General features: G+C 45.7%; 12 protein-coding genes across 12 annotated transcripts; 7 read left to right on the top strand and 5 right to left on the bottom strand.

The window, feature by feature from the left end:
- Positions 1–7: 7 nt before the first annotated feature.
- On the bottom strand, positions 8–2,929 carry OGAPHI_005424 (uncharacterized protein; the record flags this gene model as incomplete). The annotated part of the gene is made up of 1 exon (XM_046206607.1): positions 8–2,929. The coding sequence occupies one exon, from the start codon at positions 2,927–2,929 to the stop codon at positions 8–10; it is 2,922 nt and encodes a 973-aa protein (XP_046059265.1).
- Positions 371–1,970, top strand: OGAPHI_005425 (uncharacterized protein; the record flags this gene model as incomplete). Its single annotated transcript, XM_046206608.1, has 3 exons — positions 371–587; positions 678–1,307; positions 1,390–1,970. The coding sequence occupies 3 exons, from the start codon at positions 371–373 to the stop codon at positions 1,968–1,970; spliced, it is 1,428 nt and encodes a 475-aa protein (XP_046059266.1).
- Positions 2,706–2,939, top strand: OGAPHI_005423 (uncharacterized protein; the record flags this gene model as incomplete). Its single annotated transcript, XM_046206606.1, has 1 exon — positions 2,706–2,939. One exon carries the CDS (start codon positions 2,706–2,708, stop codon positions 2,937–2,939), a length of 234 nt encoding a protein of 77 aa, XP_046059264.1.
- Positions 2,940–3,746: 807 nt separating this feature from the next.
- OGAPHI_005422 (uncharacterized protein) lies at positions 3,747–4,613 on the top strand (the record flags this gene model as incomplete). The annotated part of the gene is made up of 1 exon (XM_046206605.1): positions 3,747–4,613. One exon carries the CDS (start codon positions 3,747–3,749, stop codon positions 4,611–4,613), a length of 867 nt encoding a protein of 288 aa, XP_046059263.1.
- A 156-nt stretch (positions 4,614–4,769) lies between these two features.
- OGAPHI_005420 (uncharacterized protein) lies at positions 4,770–6,479 on the top strand (the record flags this gene model as incomplete). The annotated part of the gene is made up of 1 exon (XM_046206603.1): positions 4,770–6,479. The coding sequence occupies one exon, from the start codon at positions 4,770–4,772 to the stop codon at positions 6,477–6,479; it is 1,710 nt and encodes a 569-aa protein (XP_046059261.1).
- OGAPHI_005421 (uncharacterized protein) lies at positions 4,775–5,137 on the bottom strand (the record flags this gene model as incomplete). The annotated part of the gene is made up of 1 exon (XM_046206604.1): positions 4,775–5,137. One exon carries the CDS (start codon positions 5,135–5,137, stop codon positions 4,775–4,777), a length of 363 nt encoding a protein of 120 aa, XP_046059262.1.
- Positions 6,480–6,492: 13 nt separating the features above from the next.
- OGAPHI_005419 (uncharacterized protein) lies at positions 6,493–8,628 on the bottom strand (the record flags this gene model as incomplete). Its single annotated transcript, XM_046206602.1, has 1 exon — positions 6,493–8,628. The coding sequence occupies one exon, from the start codon at positions 8,626–8,628 to the stop codon at positions 6,493–6,495; it is 2,136 nt and encodes a 711-aa protein (XP_046059260.1).
- Positions 8,545–9,615, top strand: OGAPHI_005418 (uncharacterized protein; the record flags this gene model as incomplete). Its single annotated transcript, XM_046206601.1, has 2 exons — positions 8,545–8,568; positions 8,881–9,615. 2 exons carry the CDS (start codon positions 8,545–8,547, stop codon positions 9,613–9,615), a joined length of 759 nt encoding a protein of 252 aa, XP_046059259.1.
- On the bottom strand, positions 8,833–11,002 carry OGAPHI_005416 (uncharacterized protein; the record flags this gene model as incomplete). Its single annotated transcript, XM_046206598.1, has 2 exons — positions 8,833–10,679; positions 10,741–11,002. 2 exons carry the CDS (start codon positions 11,000–11,002, stop codon positions 8,833–8,835), a joined length of 2,109 nt encoding a protein of 702 aa, XP_046059257.1.
- OGAPHI_005417 (uncharacterized protein) lies at positions 9,830–10,509 on the top strand (the record flags this gene model as incomplete). The annotated part of the gene is made up of 2 exons (XM_046206599.1): positions 9,830–9,965; positions 10,028–10,509. 2 exons carry the CDS (start codon positions 9,830–9,832, stop codon positions 10,507–10,509), a joined length of 618 nt encoding a protein of 205 aa, XP_046059258.1.
- Positions 11,003–11,504: 502 nt separating the features above from the next.
- On the top strand, positions 11,505–12,635 carry OGAPHI_005415 (uncharacterized protein; the record flags this gene model as incomplete). The annotated part of the gene is made up of 1 exon (XM_046206597.1): positions 11,505–12,635. One exon carries the CDS (start codon positions 11,505–11,507, stop codon positions 12,633–12,635), a length of 1,131 nt encoding a protein of 376 aa, XP_046059256.1.
- A 10-nt stretch (positions 12,636–12,645) lies between these two features.
- OGAPHI_005414 (uncharacterized protein) lies at positions 12,646–14,142 on the bottom strand (the record flags this gene model as incomplete). Its single annotated transcript, XM_046206596.1, has 1 exon — positions 12,646–14,142. One exon carries the CDS (start codon positions 14,140–14,142, stop codon positions 12,646–12,648), a length of 1,497 nt encoding a protein of 498 aa, XP_046059255.1.
- Between the last annotated feature and the right edge of the window lie 139 nt (positions 14,143–14,281).

Here is a 14,281-nt window from a genome sequence, read left to right as displayed (position 1 = left end):
ACTCTATCTAGACGGCGTATTCTCCAATCACAGAAAGCGGCTTCTCGTACTTGCTGATTGGCTTGTACTCGAAGTCGAGATCGAACCCAGCAGGACCTCCGATCCGGATACCTTTCTCTGTGTCTGTCCATTTGTTACTTGGAGCAATTCCCAGAACAAACACCAACAGTCCGTAGCGGTAGTCACTGGTTCCCACAGCGTCACCGGTGGAAGCATCCACAACGGCAATCAGGTCGGGAACAGAGCAGACAATCTCCTCTGCTGTTCCATCCGCGTTGGACACTTTGCAGTAGATATTCTCGTTCTTGAACGGAATGGTCATCTTTCGTCTTGGTTCCTCAGTTTCCTGGATAACTACTTCTCCCCAAGCATGGCCCTTGAACAGTTTCCGCTCAACATCGATGATCTTGCCCGCAAACAGGTACTTTCCGCTGTTGTTGACGGACTCGAGAATTCTCTGAGGCAGCTTGTCGATCTCTGCTTTTTGGCGAGCAATCTTGACGGCTCTGCCGATTCTCCAAGCCAGAGACAAAGACCCGTGAATGGTCTTTTCCTCGACGTCCTTGATGGTCATTGGTGGGTTGACGGTTCCGACCTTGGATCCTAGCTCTGCCAGAGAAGCTCTCATCACCTTTTCAAGCAACAAGTCCGATCTGGACGACGACATGATCACCGAGTTTCCGTTTCCGTTACTGAACACCATTGGAGCATAAAACGACTGGCCTTCTGGAGTGTACACCACAGGAGTCGTTTGCCAATGGGTCGGATAAGCTCTGCCCATAGTGTCACAATCAACCACAGGCAGATTCAGTCTCGAGGAGGTGGAGATCTGGAAAGCACACAATCCATTGCCTCCACCGATCTCAATTGGGAACAGCAGCTCCGGCTTCTTGTTGGTGTACTTGGCCATAATCTCGTACGCCTCGATAAGAGCGTCTCCAAGAAGCTGCTCGTGAGAAACCGTTGGCGATCCCGCGTAGCAGACGGCAACAACACTGCCCTCGGCGGCCACGTACTTGTGAGCATCTTCGAGATCAATAACCTTAATGGTATCTCCTTCTCTCAAGTAGTTCTTCACCTCCAGCATGTAGGAGTAAGGGTTACCTCCACCACCACAGCCCAAAATGTAGGCTCCGATGGAGATGAACTCAACGTCTGTCTCATTCAGGAGCCATTCTCTCTGCTTGTTGATGGTTGGCTTGTACGTAGTGAAGTCCACGTCTTCAGGGATCTTGGTCTCCGTTTCCTCGAAAAGAGACTTCTTGACAATATCCTTGGTTCCAGACTCAAAATCCTTTGCCTCGAACGTAAACTTCTGAACCTTGGAGTAGTCCACGTCGGCAACAATCTTGATCACAAACTCGTACGTGTTTGGAACATACGGAACAGCGTCTGTGGACACAAACACAGTCTCGATGGTTCCTTCCAGAGCACCCTTTTCCATGATCTGGCTGACAACCTTTTCCTCCAGTTCCTTGAGCACCTGTTCCTTGGTGGTAGTTCCAGGAGCCAGATGCTTGATCTCACCAATCTCGGCAGAAACCTTACCCATTGCAGCTCCAATTGCGTTGGCAACGCTGTGGAATGGCGGTCTGATCACCTCAGAAGCACCGTCAAGATGTTCTGGAACAATGAACGATCCACCACCCACAGCCAGAACCATAATGTCGTCTGAGCTGGTCTTCATTCTGTCAATCACCTTCTCCATCATGATCTTGGTTCTCTTCTTGAAGCTGGCCAAATATTCTGCACTGAACTTATCCTTAACAGCAAGAGCATTACCGATCACCAAGTCGCCGCCAAGCTGCTGGTCCGCTGCCACAGAACAGTCGGTAGCAGTGACCTCAGAGCCTCCAAACACCAGTGCTCTTTTGACGATCTCCGATCCAGTGGAGTCCGGTCCGATGGTCATCTCTTCGCCTTCTCCTCTCACCAAAGAGCCTCCGCCGAGTCCAATACTCTCCACGTGAGGCATGGAGAAGTTCATCTTCACACCACCAACAATCGAGTACGAGGACGATTGGCGTGGGAACCCAGTGGACAGTAGCAGACCAACATCCGTGGTGGTTCCACCCACGTCCAGAACAATTGCGCTTTTACCGTGAGTGTTGGCCAAGAACGAAGCACCTCTCATGGAGTTGGTTGCACCAGACGAAAAGGTCCGAATGGGCAAGCTCAGAGCCTCAGCTGCAGAAAGAACCGTTCCATCGTTCTGAGTAAGAAAAACAGGACAGCTGAGACCAAGCCGTTTGATAGCATTGGCAAAGGAAGAAATGATCTTTTCTGCGAAATGCAGAATGGAAGCATTCAGAATCGTAGCGTTCTCTCTTTCGAGGAACCCGATTCCTGAAACACGGTGAGAAACACTCACCTTGGCACTTGGAATCTCTTTGAGAATGATGTCTCTGACGAAATCCTCGTGCTCTGGCTTCATATGGGAAAAGATCCCAATCACTGCAAAAGACGTGATACCCAGATCCTTGGCCTTACGGACGTGTTCAAGCACTTCCTTTTCGCTGACGGGCTGGATTTCGTTTCCATCAACGTGGAATCCACCATTAAGATATCCAATATAGCCTCTGATCACCGAGGTCAGTCCAGGAGGAAAGTCCGAGAACGGATAGACGTGTCTCGAGTACGGTCCACAAAGTCTGAGGACTGCGACTCTATCTAGACGAGCTCGGTCCTGCTCCACAACTGCATTAATGAAATGGGTGGTTCCAATAGTCACCGAGGCCACGTCTTTCTTATTAACGTCTTTACACTCTTCAAATAGCTTAGATATACCTTTCTCAATGCTATCTGAGACCTCAACCGAGGTGACCATCTTATTCCACGCTAGCACACCATGGGATTCCAATCCAATCTTGGTCGGATCAATAAGCACTGAGTCAGTGTTGGTTCCTCCAACGTCCACTCCAATTAACATGTTAAACTAAGTTTTGAAAAGCTCGGGAACTCTCGATATTTATTGGCTCTCGCTTATCAAAAAAATAGTTTCCAGATTGGGATCTCACCGATATTTTTTGGCCCACCACTCCCATTTACGCAGGTGGAATATTTACTTGGGACAACTGGCCAGAACAGCTACGAGGGGAGTGTGTGTGTGTTGTGTGTCGATGAGGGCTCTGGCAGAACAAGAACCTTCTCGAATAGAGAAGAACGTCCACTACTTGGATAGAGCTGTTTTTATGGTTTGGTGGAGATAGTTGAGAATTTCAAAGATTGCCACCTTCGTCGGTCGATGAATCTTCAGCGGCTCCAAAGCCATACTTATATCTTTCACAAGTTCTCCACCATATTAGTGGCTAGAAAATAATCCTTAAATAGAAAAAACTACATCCAGCAGACTTCCGATACACCCCGGTAAATTCTCGAGCGGGTAAGACTCCTGCCTGCGGAAAGCGAGTTCCTCGCTCAACAGCTCTCTCATACACGGATCCTCCACAATTTGTAATCAAATATGCTAGATAACGCAGAGAGAGCGCGTGCACGTGATTTTATAGATTTTTTTGGTGGGCACTTCAACAGCGATAAGAATTTATATCGTCTAAGCATTCCTTCGAGCACAAACAGCCATCAAGCTAGATCACGTATGCCTGATTCAATTGCCATGTCCGATCGGGCAAGTATACCCATATTCGATTTTGGGCTGTTCCTGAAAGGTACCCCGACGGACAGAAAACGTGTGGCTACGGAGATCTTTGAATCGGTTCGGAAAGTCGGATTTTTCTATCTCCAAAATCATGGAGTTCCCCAGAACTTGGTTGACCAGTCATTTGTCTGGAGCAAGCGGTTCTTTGACATTGCCTTTGCAGAATAAAATGAAATGCCCACATCCACCATCCCCGTGCCACCATACCGGGTATTCGAATGTTGGACAGGAAAAAGTCTCACAACTAGGACTGGAGCCAGAGCGGGATCTCGTGGTCAATGCCCGTAAACACCCAGACGTCAAGGAGTCATTCGAGATGAACAACGAGAAAGACACCCTATACTACAATTTCTGGCCGGAGGAGAGCGACATTCCAGGATTCAGGGAATTTATGGTGGAGTTTTGGAAAACATGCGAAACCACCAGCAAGCACATTCTAGAAGCTATTGCGCTTGGAATGGGGCTTGAGGAAGACTATCTGGTAAAATACCATTCCGACGGTATCAATCAGCTACGTTTATTGCACTATCCACCAACAAAACAGGTGGAGCTTGAAACCGGCGAAAAGGAACGGATCGGAGCACATACAGACTTTGGCACACTGACCATGCTGTTTCAGGACTCTACAGGCGGTCTAGAAATTGAAGACCCTCACTCGAAAGACAGGTTTGTGCCAGGACATCCAATTCCAGGAACGGTAGTGGTCAATATCGGCGACTTACTCATGAGATGGTCCAACAATCGTCTGAAAAGTACACTACATAGAGTTCGTGCTCCACCGGGTACGGCTCAATCTGGAATCTCCAAAGCCAGATATTCAATACCCTATTTTGTCAATCCCAACCGAGATGTGGCAATCAGCTGTCTTCCGGGATGCTGGTCTCCTGGAGAACCCAAAGTATATGACTCAATCAACGCACAACAGTATATAGAACAGAGAATGAATCCTACATACTGAGATTGAAAGCACTCTCCACCAAAAAGCACTGCCCGAAAGTTTGCGCCCACCCTCGCAGAAATGCTGCGTCGACGATAAGAGGTCCCTCAAATCAGGATTGGATTGGTGATAAAAGAAGTATAAAATAGGAACAATCTCCCTGCATGAACAGTATCAATGTCTCAAGACTGGAAGCTACACGACTTGGGTATTCCCAACCCTTTCAACGATCCATGGATTGTCAGAGTGATTAGAAATCCGGAACACCTTCCAATGTCGGAACTTTTAGCGGTTCCAAAAGACGAGGACTCAGAGTACGAGAACGATAGATGGACAAACAGAGACCTGATTCCGATTCCAAAAGACAGACAAACTTGGACGTCTTTGTCATATTTTGGGTATTGGGCTGTTGCAGGAATGGGTATTCCAGGATGGTCGATGGGTGCCTCTGCTTTGGCATACGGACTCAACTGTAAACAAGCTCTGGGAGCAATTGCAGGTGGTTCGATGATCGTTGGTCTTATTGCAGTGTTGATCGGTGTCATTGGGCAAAGATGCAGGATCGGCTACACTGTCTCGTCGCGTGCTATTTTTGGTTTCTACGGCTGTTTCCTGCCGATTGCAATCAAGTCCTTTATCGCCTGTATTTGGCAAGGATTGCACTTTTATTACATGGGTCAAGGTTTTGTGGGTACGCTGGGTGCTCTGTCGCCTGTTTTTATTACAGGAAGTATGGGAGAACCCTTCTCAAGCTGGAGTCCTCTAACTAAGAACGAGTTGGTTGGTGTTTTCCTGGCAATCATTCTTTTTTCTGTCACCATGCTGATTCCACCAGAGAAAATGCAACCAATGGTCCACATTTCTTTCGTGCTTCAAACAGGCTCCTTCTTCGGAATGATGGGCTGGGCCATTCACGCAAATCATGGAAAACTGGGTCCTCTGTGGAGCGAAAGTGGCAGCCAAGACGTGAATCCCACCTGGGCCGCGTTCTACATGATCAGCAATATGTGTGGCTCCAGTTCTGGAGTCCTGGGGCAGAGTGATTGGACCAGATACGCCAAGACCAAGTTTGCTCCAAACTTCAGTCAGATCATCACTGCGCCGGTGACTATGTTCTTGACTGCTGCCATGGGAATCTTTGCTTCCGCCGCCATGGAGCCAGTTCTGGGGGCTATTTACTGGAACCCGCTGACTCTGTTGCCTAAGCTGCTAACGTTTTACGACTTTAGTCCTGCAGTCCGTGCAGGTGTTTTCTTTGCCTCGTTTGGAATTGTGTCCGGACAGCTCTGGCAAGCTGTCCTTTTAACAGCCTGCAGTACTGGTATGGATATTTCGGGTTTCGCTCCAAGATACATCAACATCCGTCGCGGGAGTTATGTGATGACCGTTATTGGCCTTTGCTGCCAGCCATGGAAACTTTTGGCAACGTCCAATACGTTCTTGACAGTTCTCAGTGGATTTGCTGTCTTTGTTGGTCCCCTGGTGGGAGGAGCACTTGCCGACTTCTTTGTGGTGAGAAGAATGAAATATAAGCTCTGCGATCTTTACAGAACAGAGCCCTCCATTTACTGGACTAAATGGGGGCTCAACTGGCGTGGACTTCTATCATTCACCCTTGGATTTGCGCCAACCATTGCTGGTCTCGCCTGCACTGCAGGAAACTATTACATGTCACCCGGCTACGAAAGGTTCTACAATCTGAATTACCTGGTTGGACTATTTATTAGTTTCTTTGCTCATTCACTAATTTGTTACGTCTTTCCACCTCCGGGTCTGGGACTCGAGGCGCCATTCGCAGAAATTGACGATCAAACCGAAGTCTATGTTAGCGAGAAGTCGGGGTTTATCACTGAGGTGACAGAAAAGGATGGCTCCAGCTCTGTTTAATATGTGCTCTAATTTATTCGAAATTTTGATGTCTCTTGAAGACCAGTTGCCGTAGAAGTAGGCCAGTCACATTGAGACTTTTCCACTCATTTGATTCAAAAAGAAGACTGCAATAGCATAAAATTCCAAGCACCTGCTGCTGCCGTAAAACGAATTCTGTCTTCGCATCGATATTTTCATCGTCATCGATGATCATGTTCAGGTAGTTGAATGAGTCTTCCTTCGCCGAAGGCTCGTGTATTTGACCGTTGCAAATGTAACGCATGGGGTTTGCAACAGACGACTCTTCCAGGTCACTGGGCAGATCTTCTCTGTAAGTTTCAAAGCACCAGAGCGCCAGACACGCAGACCCCACGTACTTGACCAAGTGGGGAATACATGATATGATCTCTGTGTTGAAGAATACCGTGCGCAAAAGTTTACAAGCGTTGACCAAAGTTCGTTGCGAGTTTGTGTTTCTGATCCAGGCCTGTATGTTGATCGAAGAGTCAAGTCGAGGATAAGGGTTGGAACTGGAAGCGGTTGCAGCATACTGCACAGCAAGGTTCTGAAGTGCATGGGTATCAACATAGAGAAGTAACAGTCCAAATTGATGCTGAGTCAAGTTATTCCAGAAAATTGGTGAGGTGTCGTACCTATTCAAGTAAGTGAGATCCTTGTTCTCCGGTGGATTGCGTTTCATGACCGCAGTGTTCGTTGTATGGATCTGGTAATCAAAGTAATCTCTCCATCGATCAAAAGCGTCTTGCAACTTAATGGTAAGACTTTCGAGTTTCTTCTTGGAAGCAATTCCCAAATCCTGCAACCCTTTCCATTTCAGATTCCAGGTGATGCTAATGAGTCCCTGTAGAATAATGAGTCTTGAAAATTGATTGAAACAGTTCAAATTGTACTCTTTTTGGTGCTCCTTATACGGCTGCATTAATCTTCGCAGGGAGAATAAGAAGTTTGGCCATTTTCCTTCTTCCTTGATATGAGGCATGATGTTAATCCAGTTTGACGTTTCTGGAGGCCGTCTCTCGGTTTCCTTGCGTCTAGGCGTCAACTCTCTGGGCTGCTTCAGATATTCTTGCAAAAACACGTTTGGATCGGATGCCATCCACACAGCATCCGTATAAGGTAAATCAAGCTGGAGATCGAACACAGAGATCATGGTATGGCCCTGGTTCAAATACGCATGTTGCGAATCGCACACGTAGGCAAAAAATGCAACCCTCTTGTACGACTCGTATCGAATCCAATCTGTCCAGAACCGTGTGAGCTCTTCTTTAGTGGCCGATTCGGGTTTTGCGATAATTGGCTCGTGTAATTGCTGAACTAGGCTCGGCAGGTCAACAACACCCATAATAGTTCCATGGAATAGTTTCGCTTGTCGGTGGAGACTGGAGTCGCCAATGTTTGAGCAAAAATGGCTGCTCAGTAGCAATGACTGAAGCGATTCCAAACTGACACCTTCGGAGTCACAGATTTCGTCCATCTGAAGCTTCATCAAGCGGCGTTGGATCTGACAAGCTAAAGATATGTTCACAGGGGAGTTTGAGTAAACCATTCCGTAAGAGATCACTGATATTAGAAGAAACGGATGATTGCTGTTAATCGGGCGATGGATTATCGGATAGTTGACATCAAAGTTCTTCCAGAACAGATCAACAAAGTATGAGAGATTGACTGGATGGAAGATCTCATTCAACTCGGGCATGCTGAGAATCTCCAACAACATGCCGATTGTGTGATCCTCAAACATCTGAGGTGTGTATGAATCAGAATGGTCCCTGATATTAACATTTGGCTCCGGGCTGACTGTGTTTAAAAAAAATGGCTCGTCTAAGGGAGGAGTATTAGATCCCGGGTTTGAGTAGCTTCCAAACAACCAACCGTAGTTATCCATCGGAGCTTCTTCCTTTGGTACTACGGTTGGAGGCTTTTCAACAGTAGCCACAGATTCATGCCTTCTTAGAAGATCAATTCGACGCTTGTGGATCTTGGATTTAAAATGTTTGTCTCGTAAGTCTCGTCGAGCAAACCCGATGTTGCACTGCGGGCAAGGATATGGTTTAATTGCATCATGGTTCACCTGGTGCCTATTCAAGTAGTCGACCCTTGAAAACACCTTGTGACATACCTGGCACTCAAACTGCTTGTTAGCCATCTACGTGGTGAAAAATGAAACCGCTAAAATTATCTCATGTGTTGATAAATTTGGTGCGAGGAGTCTTGTGTGATAAGGGTTGCAAAATTATGGCAACAGTTTTGGAAGCAAAATTTGGCACCGAAGGAGCACCCTAGATCTCTAATACTTCGAGATGTTTAAAAAAAAGACCTTAACACTCAAAAATATAAAAACTTATAAAAATTACTCTTTCTTTGACTCGCTCTCAATAGCTTGCTCAATACCTTCGAGTCTCTCATCTGCAATCTCAGCAGAAACTTGACTCTGAACAACGTGAAGCTCCTCAGGGTGCTCGTTCTGCCATTGTCTAAGTTTCCAGGTTTGGCCAGAAAGATCCCAGTAGATACCTCTCATAGAGACGTAAATACCGTGTCTACCTTCCCAAAGTGGATAGATGATAACAATGAAAGCCGAGATGAACATCCAGATGATGCCGACAACAACCCAACCAGTGAAGAACTTCTTGGAAAAAACATACTTGCTTCCGTACATTGGCATTGGCCAAACGACCAAAAGGGAAATGGCCATGAACAGACAAGTGTATCCAGCAATTTTGGAAGCTCTTCCGAGCAATTCCTCCTCTTGTTTAGCAGCAGTGATTCTTTTTTCCTCGTAGATATCATGAGCAATAGCAGTAACATGAGACTTGATAGGCTGGAATTCGGAATCCTTGACTGGCTCCTCGGTAGCCTCTATGATCTCTTCGGTTTCATCAACTCTCTTGATGTTCTTCAAAATGTCCCAGTCAAAGTTTTGTGGGCCGAAAGCAAAGGTCAACACAGGAACAAAAATAAGTGGCGAAAGCAAAGCAACAACATTTCCGGTAAGCATGGCGTTGTCCTCAAAAGTAGAGTCGACAGAGATTGCACCGAACTGCTTTTTGGTACAGATCAACCAACTCATGATAGCAAATCCGGTTGCAAGAATTGGAGACCAAATGGCTGCATGGACGTTTTGCTTGCTTGAAAGTAAGGTCATAGTAGCTGGGAAAACGGCACCAGAAATGATAATACCCATAAGTTCGTAAAGGTAACCCATGGAGATTCCTGCGTAGTACAAACCAGTTGCAAAACTCGACATAACAAGCGAGAAGATGATCACCGAGATGTGCGAAGTCATGATGATCTTCTTACCGGAAGCATTTGGGTTGATGTATCCCTTGTAGATATCGTAGGAGAAGATGGAAGACACGGCGATGAATTCGGCAGAAGAAGCAGAAGTGACGGCCATGAAAACCATGATCAAAGCGGCAACAGCACCACCCTTGCCCATCATGGCAACGGCAGCACTTGGGAGAACCAAACCAGCAGACACCTGTTCTGATGTAAGAGGGTTTGGATAGGTTGGGAAAGCTGGGTTGTTTTCCAGGGCAACACAGGCCAATCCCATGGTAGTAGAAACCAACCATGGAACAGCAAACCAAGCGAGACCACCAAAAATGTAACCTGGGAGAGCAGCAGCTGGACTGGAGGCAATAGCCTTGTTCCAATATCCGTTATCAAGGAAAACGGTACCGAAGTTACCGACAATGTTGATAACGAAGAAAATACCTCCGGAACGAGAATTCATGGTGAGGTAAGAACCGTCGGCATTTCCGTCAATAGGGTTCTTCTCTCCTGCAGCCATAACCAAATCCCAGACTTTGCTTGGAGATCCCAAAAGGTCACTGGTAGCGTAGGTAGTGAAGGCGAAGGTCAAGATGATGACAATGATGGCAATGGTGTGTGCGTAATCGGTCAGGAAAGTTGCCTTAATACCACCAAACAAAGTGTAGACAACCACACCAACTGGGAGAAGATAACAAGCAGCAACAGTATTCATACCAGTGAGATCACTGATGACGGCAGAGCCACCGGTTAGCAACATGGCAGTGACCAAGATGTTGGTTGCAATGGCAAAGAACAGGTAGACACTGTGTGCAACCGTGCCGTATCTGGCTTTGATAATTTCGAGATAAGTGTGGGCTTCTGGGGCCCTTTGCTTAGCTTTAATGGCAATGAACGCGAATAAAATAACTTGGACAGTAGCACCTGAGGCATAGTAGAAACCTAAATGTGTTAGTTGGAATGGAATGGAATTGAATAGACTTACCTCCAGAAACACCATTCTTGTAAACTTGAGTACAGGATTGAAGCAGGGTTGCAGCCCAAGTCCAAGAACTGACGACAGCAGCAGCAATCAGACCGGTCTTAACAGACCGACCTGCTGCGACGAACTCTTCAGCAGTAATGATTTCTTTCTGGTACCGACGCAGGACAAAGGTTGTCAAAATCATACCAAGAGAAAAGACAAAACCAAGTCCAACGACAACGGCGTAACCAGCACCTTGAGGTAATGGAATTTCAGTGACCATGATGACAATTGATGCTGAATTGAGTTGAGAAACGAATGCTTTTTATAATGAAAGGTGTCAAAAAAATCTTTCAAAAGTTTTGATGATGTTTGTACTGGTCCCTGCGGTTCAATGCATCAAAGGTTTATCTAGATTATGCGGCTAAAAAATTTTCAGTAGGCGTTTTGCCTCAGGTGGAATATAGTTCGCTTGGCAGCACTAAAAAATATGTTTGGAATCATGACTCTTGCGGCAGTTGAAATGGCGCCGTGATGAATTTCTGCGGTCCTAAATCCCGGCGAGAATAAGGCGAGAAAACAGAACAATAGAACAGCTGTGGCCGCGTGTTTTTCTATACAGAAATGGAATTCTTTATTGTTTCCCACAATTGTATGGCCGCTTAAAAATGTTATCAAGCCCAAGATAAGACGGTGAAAAAGTTTTTCGTTGGTCGAGATAAGCAGGTTTTGTGCCCCGAGATTTTTTCATTGGTTGTTGATAATTTAATCCATTGAATAATCGAATGAGTTTGTCCAGTTTTGTCGCACAACTGCCCAAATGCGAACAGCACCTCCATATTGAAGGCACATTGACGGCTGAACGGCGTTGGAAATGTGCACATGCGAATAAAATTGAATTACCGGGGTGCAATTCGCTAGAGGACTTGAAGAAGCAGTATTTGACTGAGTATCTCTACGAGGAAGGCCAGGATGCCACGAAGTACCTCCAGGAGTTCTTGGAAGTTTACTATGCCTCGATGAACGTTCTTCTGACCGAAGACGACTTCTACAATATGGCATTGGACTACATTAAGGTTGCTCAATCCCAAAATATCCGTTATCTGGAAGCATTCTTTGATCCCCAAGCGCACACCTCACGGGGTGTGAAATTCGAAACCGTTATGGAAGGACTGCTTAAAGCACAGAAAGAAGCAGCCGACTACAATGTTCAATTGCATTGGGTCTTGTGCATTGTTAGGGATATGTCTGCGGAAAGCGGTCTTGATATTGTTAAGCAGGCAGAGCCTTACAAGGACAAGATCATTGCTTTGGGATTGGACTCTGACGAACACGACAACCCACCAAGTAAATTCCAAGACGCGTTTTTGCTTGCACGGTCATACGGTTGGAAAATTACAGCCCATTGTGATGTTGATCAGAAAAATACGCACGAGCACATTAAATATGTGGTTAAGGAATTGGCTGGTTCCAGGCCAGAGTTTAAAAAACATGAGCTGGATAACCCAGACTTGTACTTGCTACCAAAGTTTACTACCGGTGCTGACAGAATTGATCATGGTATGAACACTGCTGACACCACAGAGCTGCTGGATCTAGTCAAGGCAGCCAATCTCGGCCTTACACTATGTCCGATGGGGTATCAAAAGCACCTGGGCCCACATAATGTTTTCCCTAAAGTGACCAAAATTTACAATTACGGAATACCTGTTACCCTAAATAGTGATGACCCTGCATACCTGGTGTATTCAAAAACGGGAACATTACTCGGAGTTGCAGATGGTTGCAAACTGACTGCTAAAGATCTTTACAATTTTGAGAAAAATGCAATCAGAATGGCTTGGACCAGCGATATTGAGTTCAAACGCAAGTTTCTGGATGAACTTGATGACGTTTATTCGAAATATGCTTCTTGATTGTAATATTTTAAAAGCTATAGCGGAAATATTTATTTTGGACGTCTGTAAGGTCATCTCTGTCGACCTCTTTTCCGATTCTAATAATTTCTTCCAGATCCAGCTCTCCATTTTTGACCAGCTGAGTTTTATCCCTTCTTCTGTTTTCCACAAAGCAGAGGAGCGCGTAAACAGAAACACAAAACAACATGATCACGCAAGCTGCAAGCATGGCCTTGATACCGGTTGGATAAGTCGGAGATTCAGAATTGAGGAAAAACTGAGGACCAATCAAGTTTCCTAGAGCGTAGAACAACCCAACACTGATGGAATTGAAGGCCTTTTTTGTTGATCCACTATTATTGGAGGCAATCAAGGACAGCGTAAGCACATATGGAGCGTTGTAAAATCCGCAAATATACACAGCAGCAAGACATGTGTTTCTGTGCAGAGTTGGAGAGACTTTCCACAACATTATGATACCGGCCATGGTGACACATGTTGTTAAACATATGAGAATGTATCTAATGTTTTTCACAAAGTAACATATAAATGCCACTGAGATACACGCTCCCATGGCCACCGCTGCCTGAGGGGTGGCCAACAACATGGTTCTATAATTGGAGTATCCAAATCCTTTGATGATGAAGGTGTTAAAGTTTGTGATTCCAGCATTGATGAAGTTTTGAACAATGATAAAGACGACAAGCAACCAGTACTTTGGGTCTGTCACAGCCTCAAGAATCTGTTTCCATTTGATATCCTTCGCTCCGAGATGAATTCCGGTTTGGTTGGTTGCGGTCCTGGCAATGGCACATTTTTTCTCCTCTGCATTTAGGAACCATGCAGTTTCGATACTGTTTGGTAGCAAGAACGAGCACACAATTCCAAAAGCAATGGTCACAGCCCCGTAAACAAGAAAGAAATATTTCCACGTCGACAGCGATCCAGTCCAATGCCCAATTCCGTAACCAAAGATACCATTGAAGACACCGGCAAACGTGTTAGACCATAAGGCCATTCTAATAGGTTGTTCAGACTTGGTGTACCACGTTGTAGAGAGGATGATACACGCAGGTTGAATTGCTGCCTCAAAAATACCAAGGAACAATCTGACGGTTGCTAAGCCTGCAAAGTTATGACATCCGGCCATGCACATAAGCAATGCTCCCCAAATAACCAGTAACGCACACATCCATCTGCAAAGATTTTTGATCTTTGGCAGCAAGAAAAACACTGGAATTTCCGCAAATAAATATCCAATGTAGAAGATGGTAGCAAGCCAACTGTATTCCTGTCCTTTCAAGTTGTTGTCGGTCTTTAATCCATACAGTGCAGCATACGACAAGCAATTTTTGTCCAGTAGCTGTAGAAACACGGTACAGACAAGAAACGGAAGAATCACTAGATCGATCTTCATAACAACGCGCTTGTTAAGTCGTAGTTCAGCTGCCAAGGCCTCTGCAGAATCTTCGATATCCATTTGCACATTAGAGATAGACTCCTTGGGGCTCAATTCTTTGCTCATCTCGGTCTATCAGAGCACAAAGTCGGGGGTCCGACCTGATTTTAAACTTTTTTCTATCTTAGATACTGCCATGCAATCTGAACTCCTCAGTTTTTTTCCTCGGGGCCCCCGAACTAAATTTTTATGAAGCTTGAATAGT

This window comes from Ogataea philodendri (assembly GCF_020536065.1).
Source record: "Ogataea philodendri strain CBS6075 chromosome Unknown scaffold3, whole genome shotgun sequence".
In the NCBI taxonomy this organism is placed as follows: domain Eukaryota; kingdom Fungi; phylum Ascomycota; class Pichiomycetes; order Pichiales; family Pichiaceae; genus Ogataea; species Ogataea philodendri.
The sequence above is the reverse complement of the archived record's forward strand: the minus strand, read 5'-3'. Positions and strand labels throughout refer to the sequence as shown.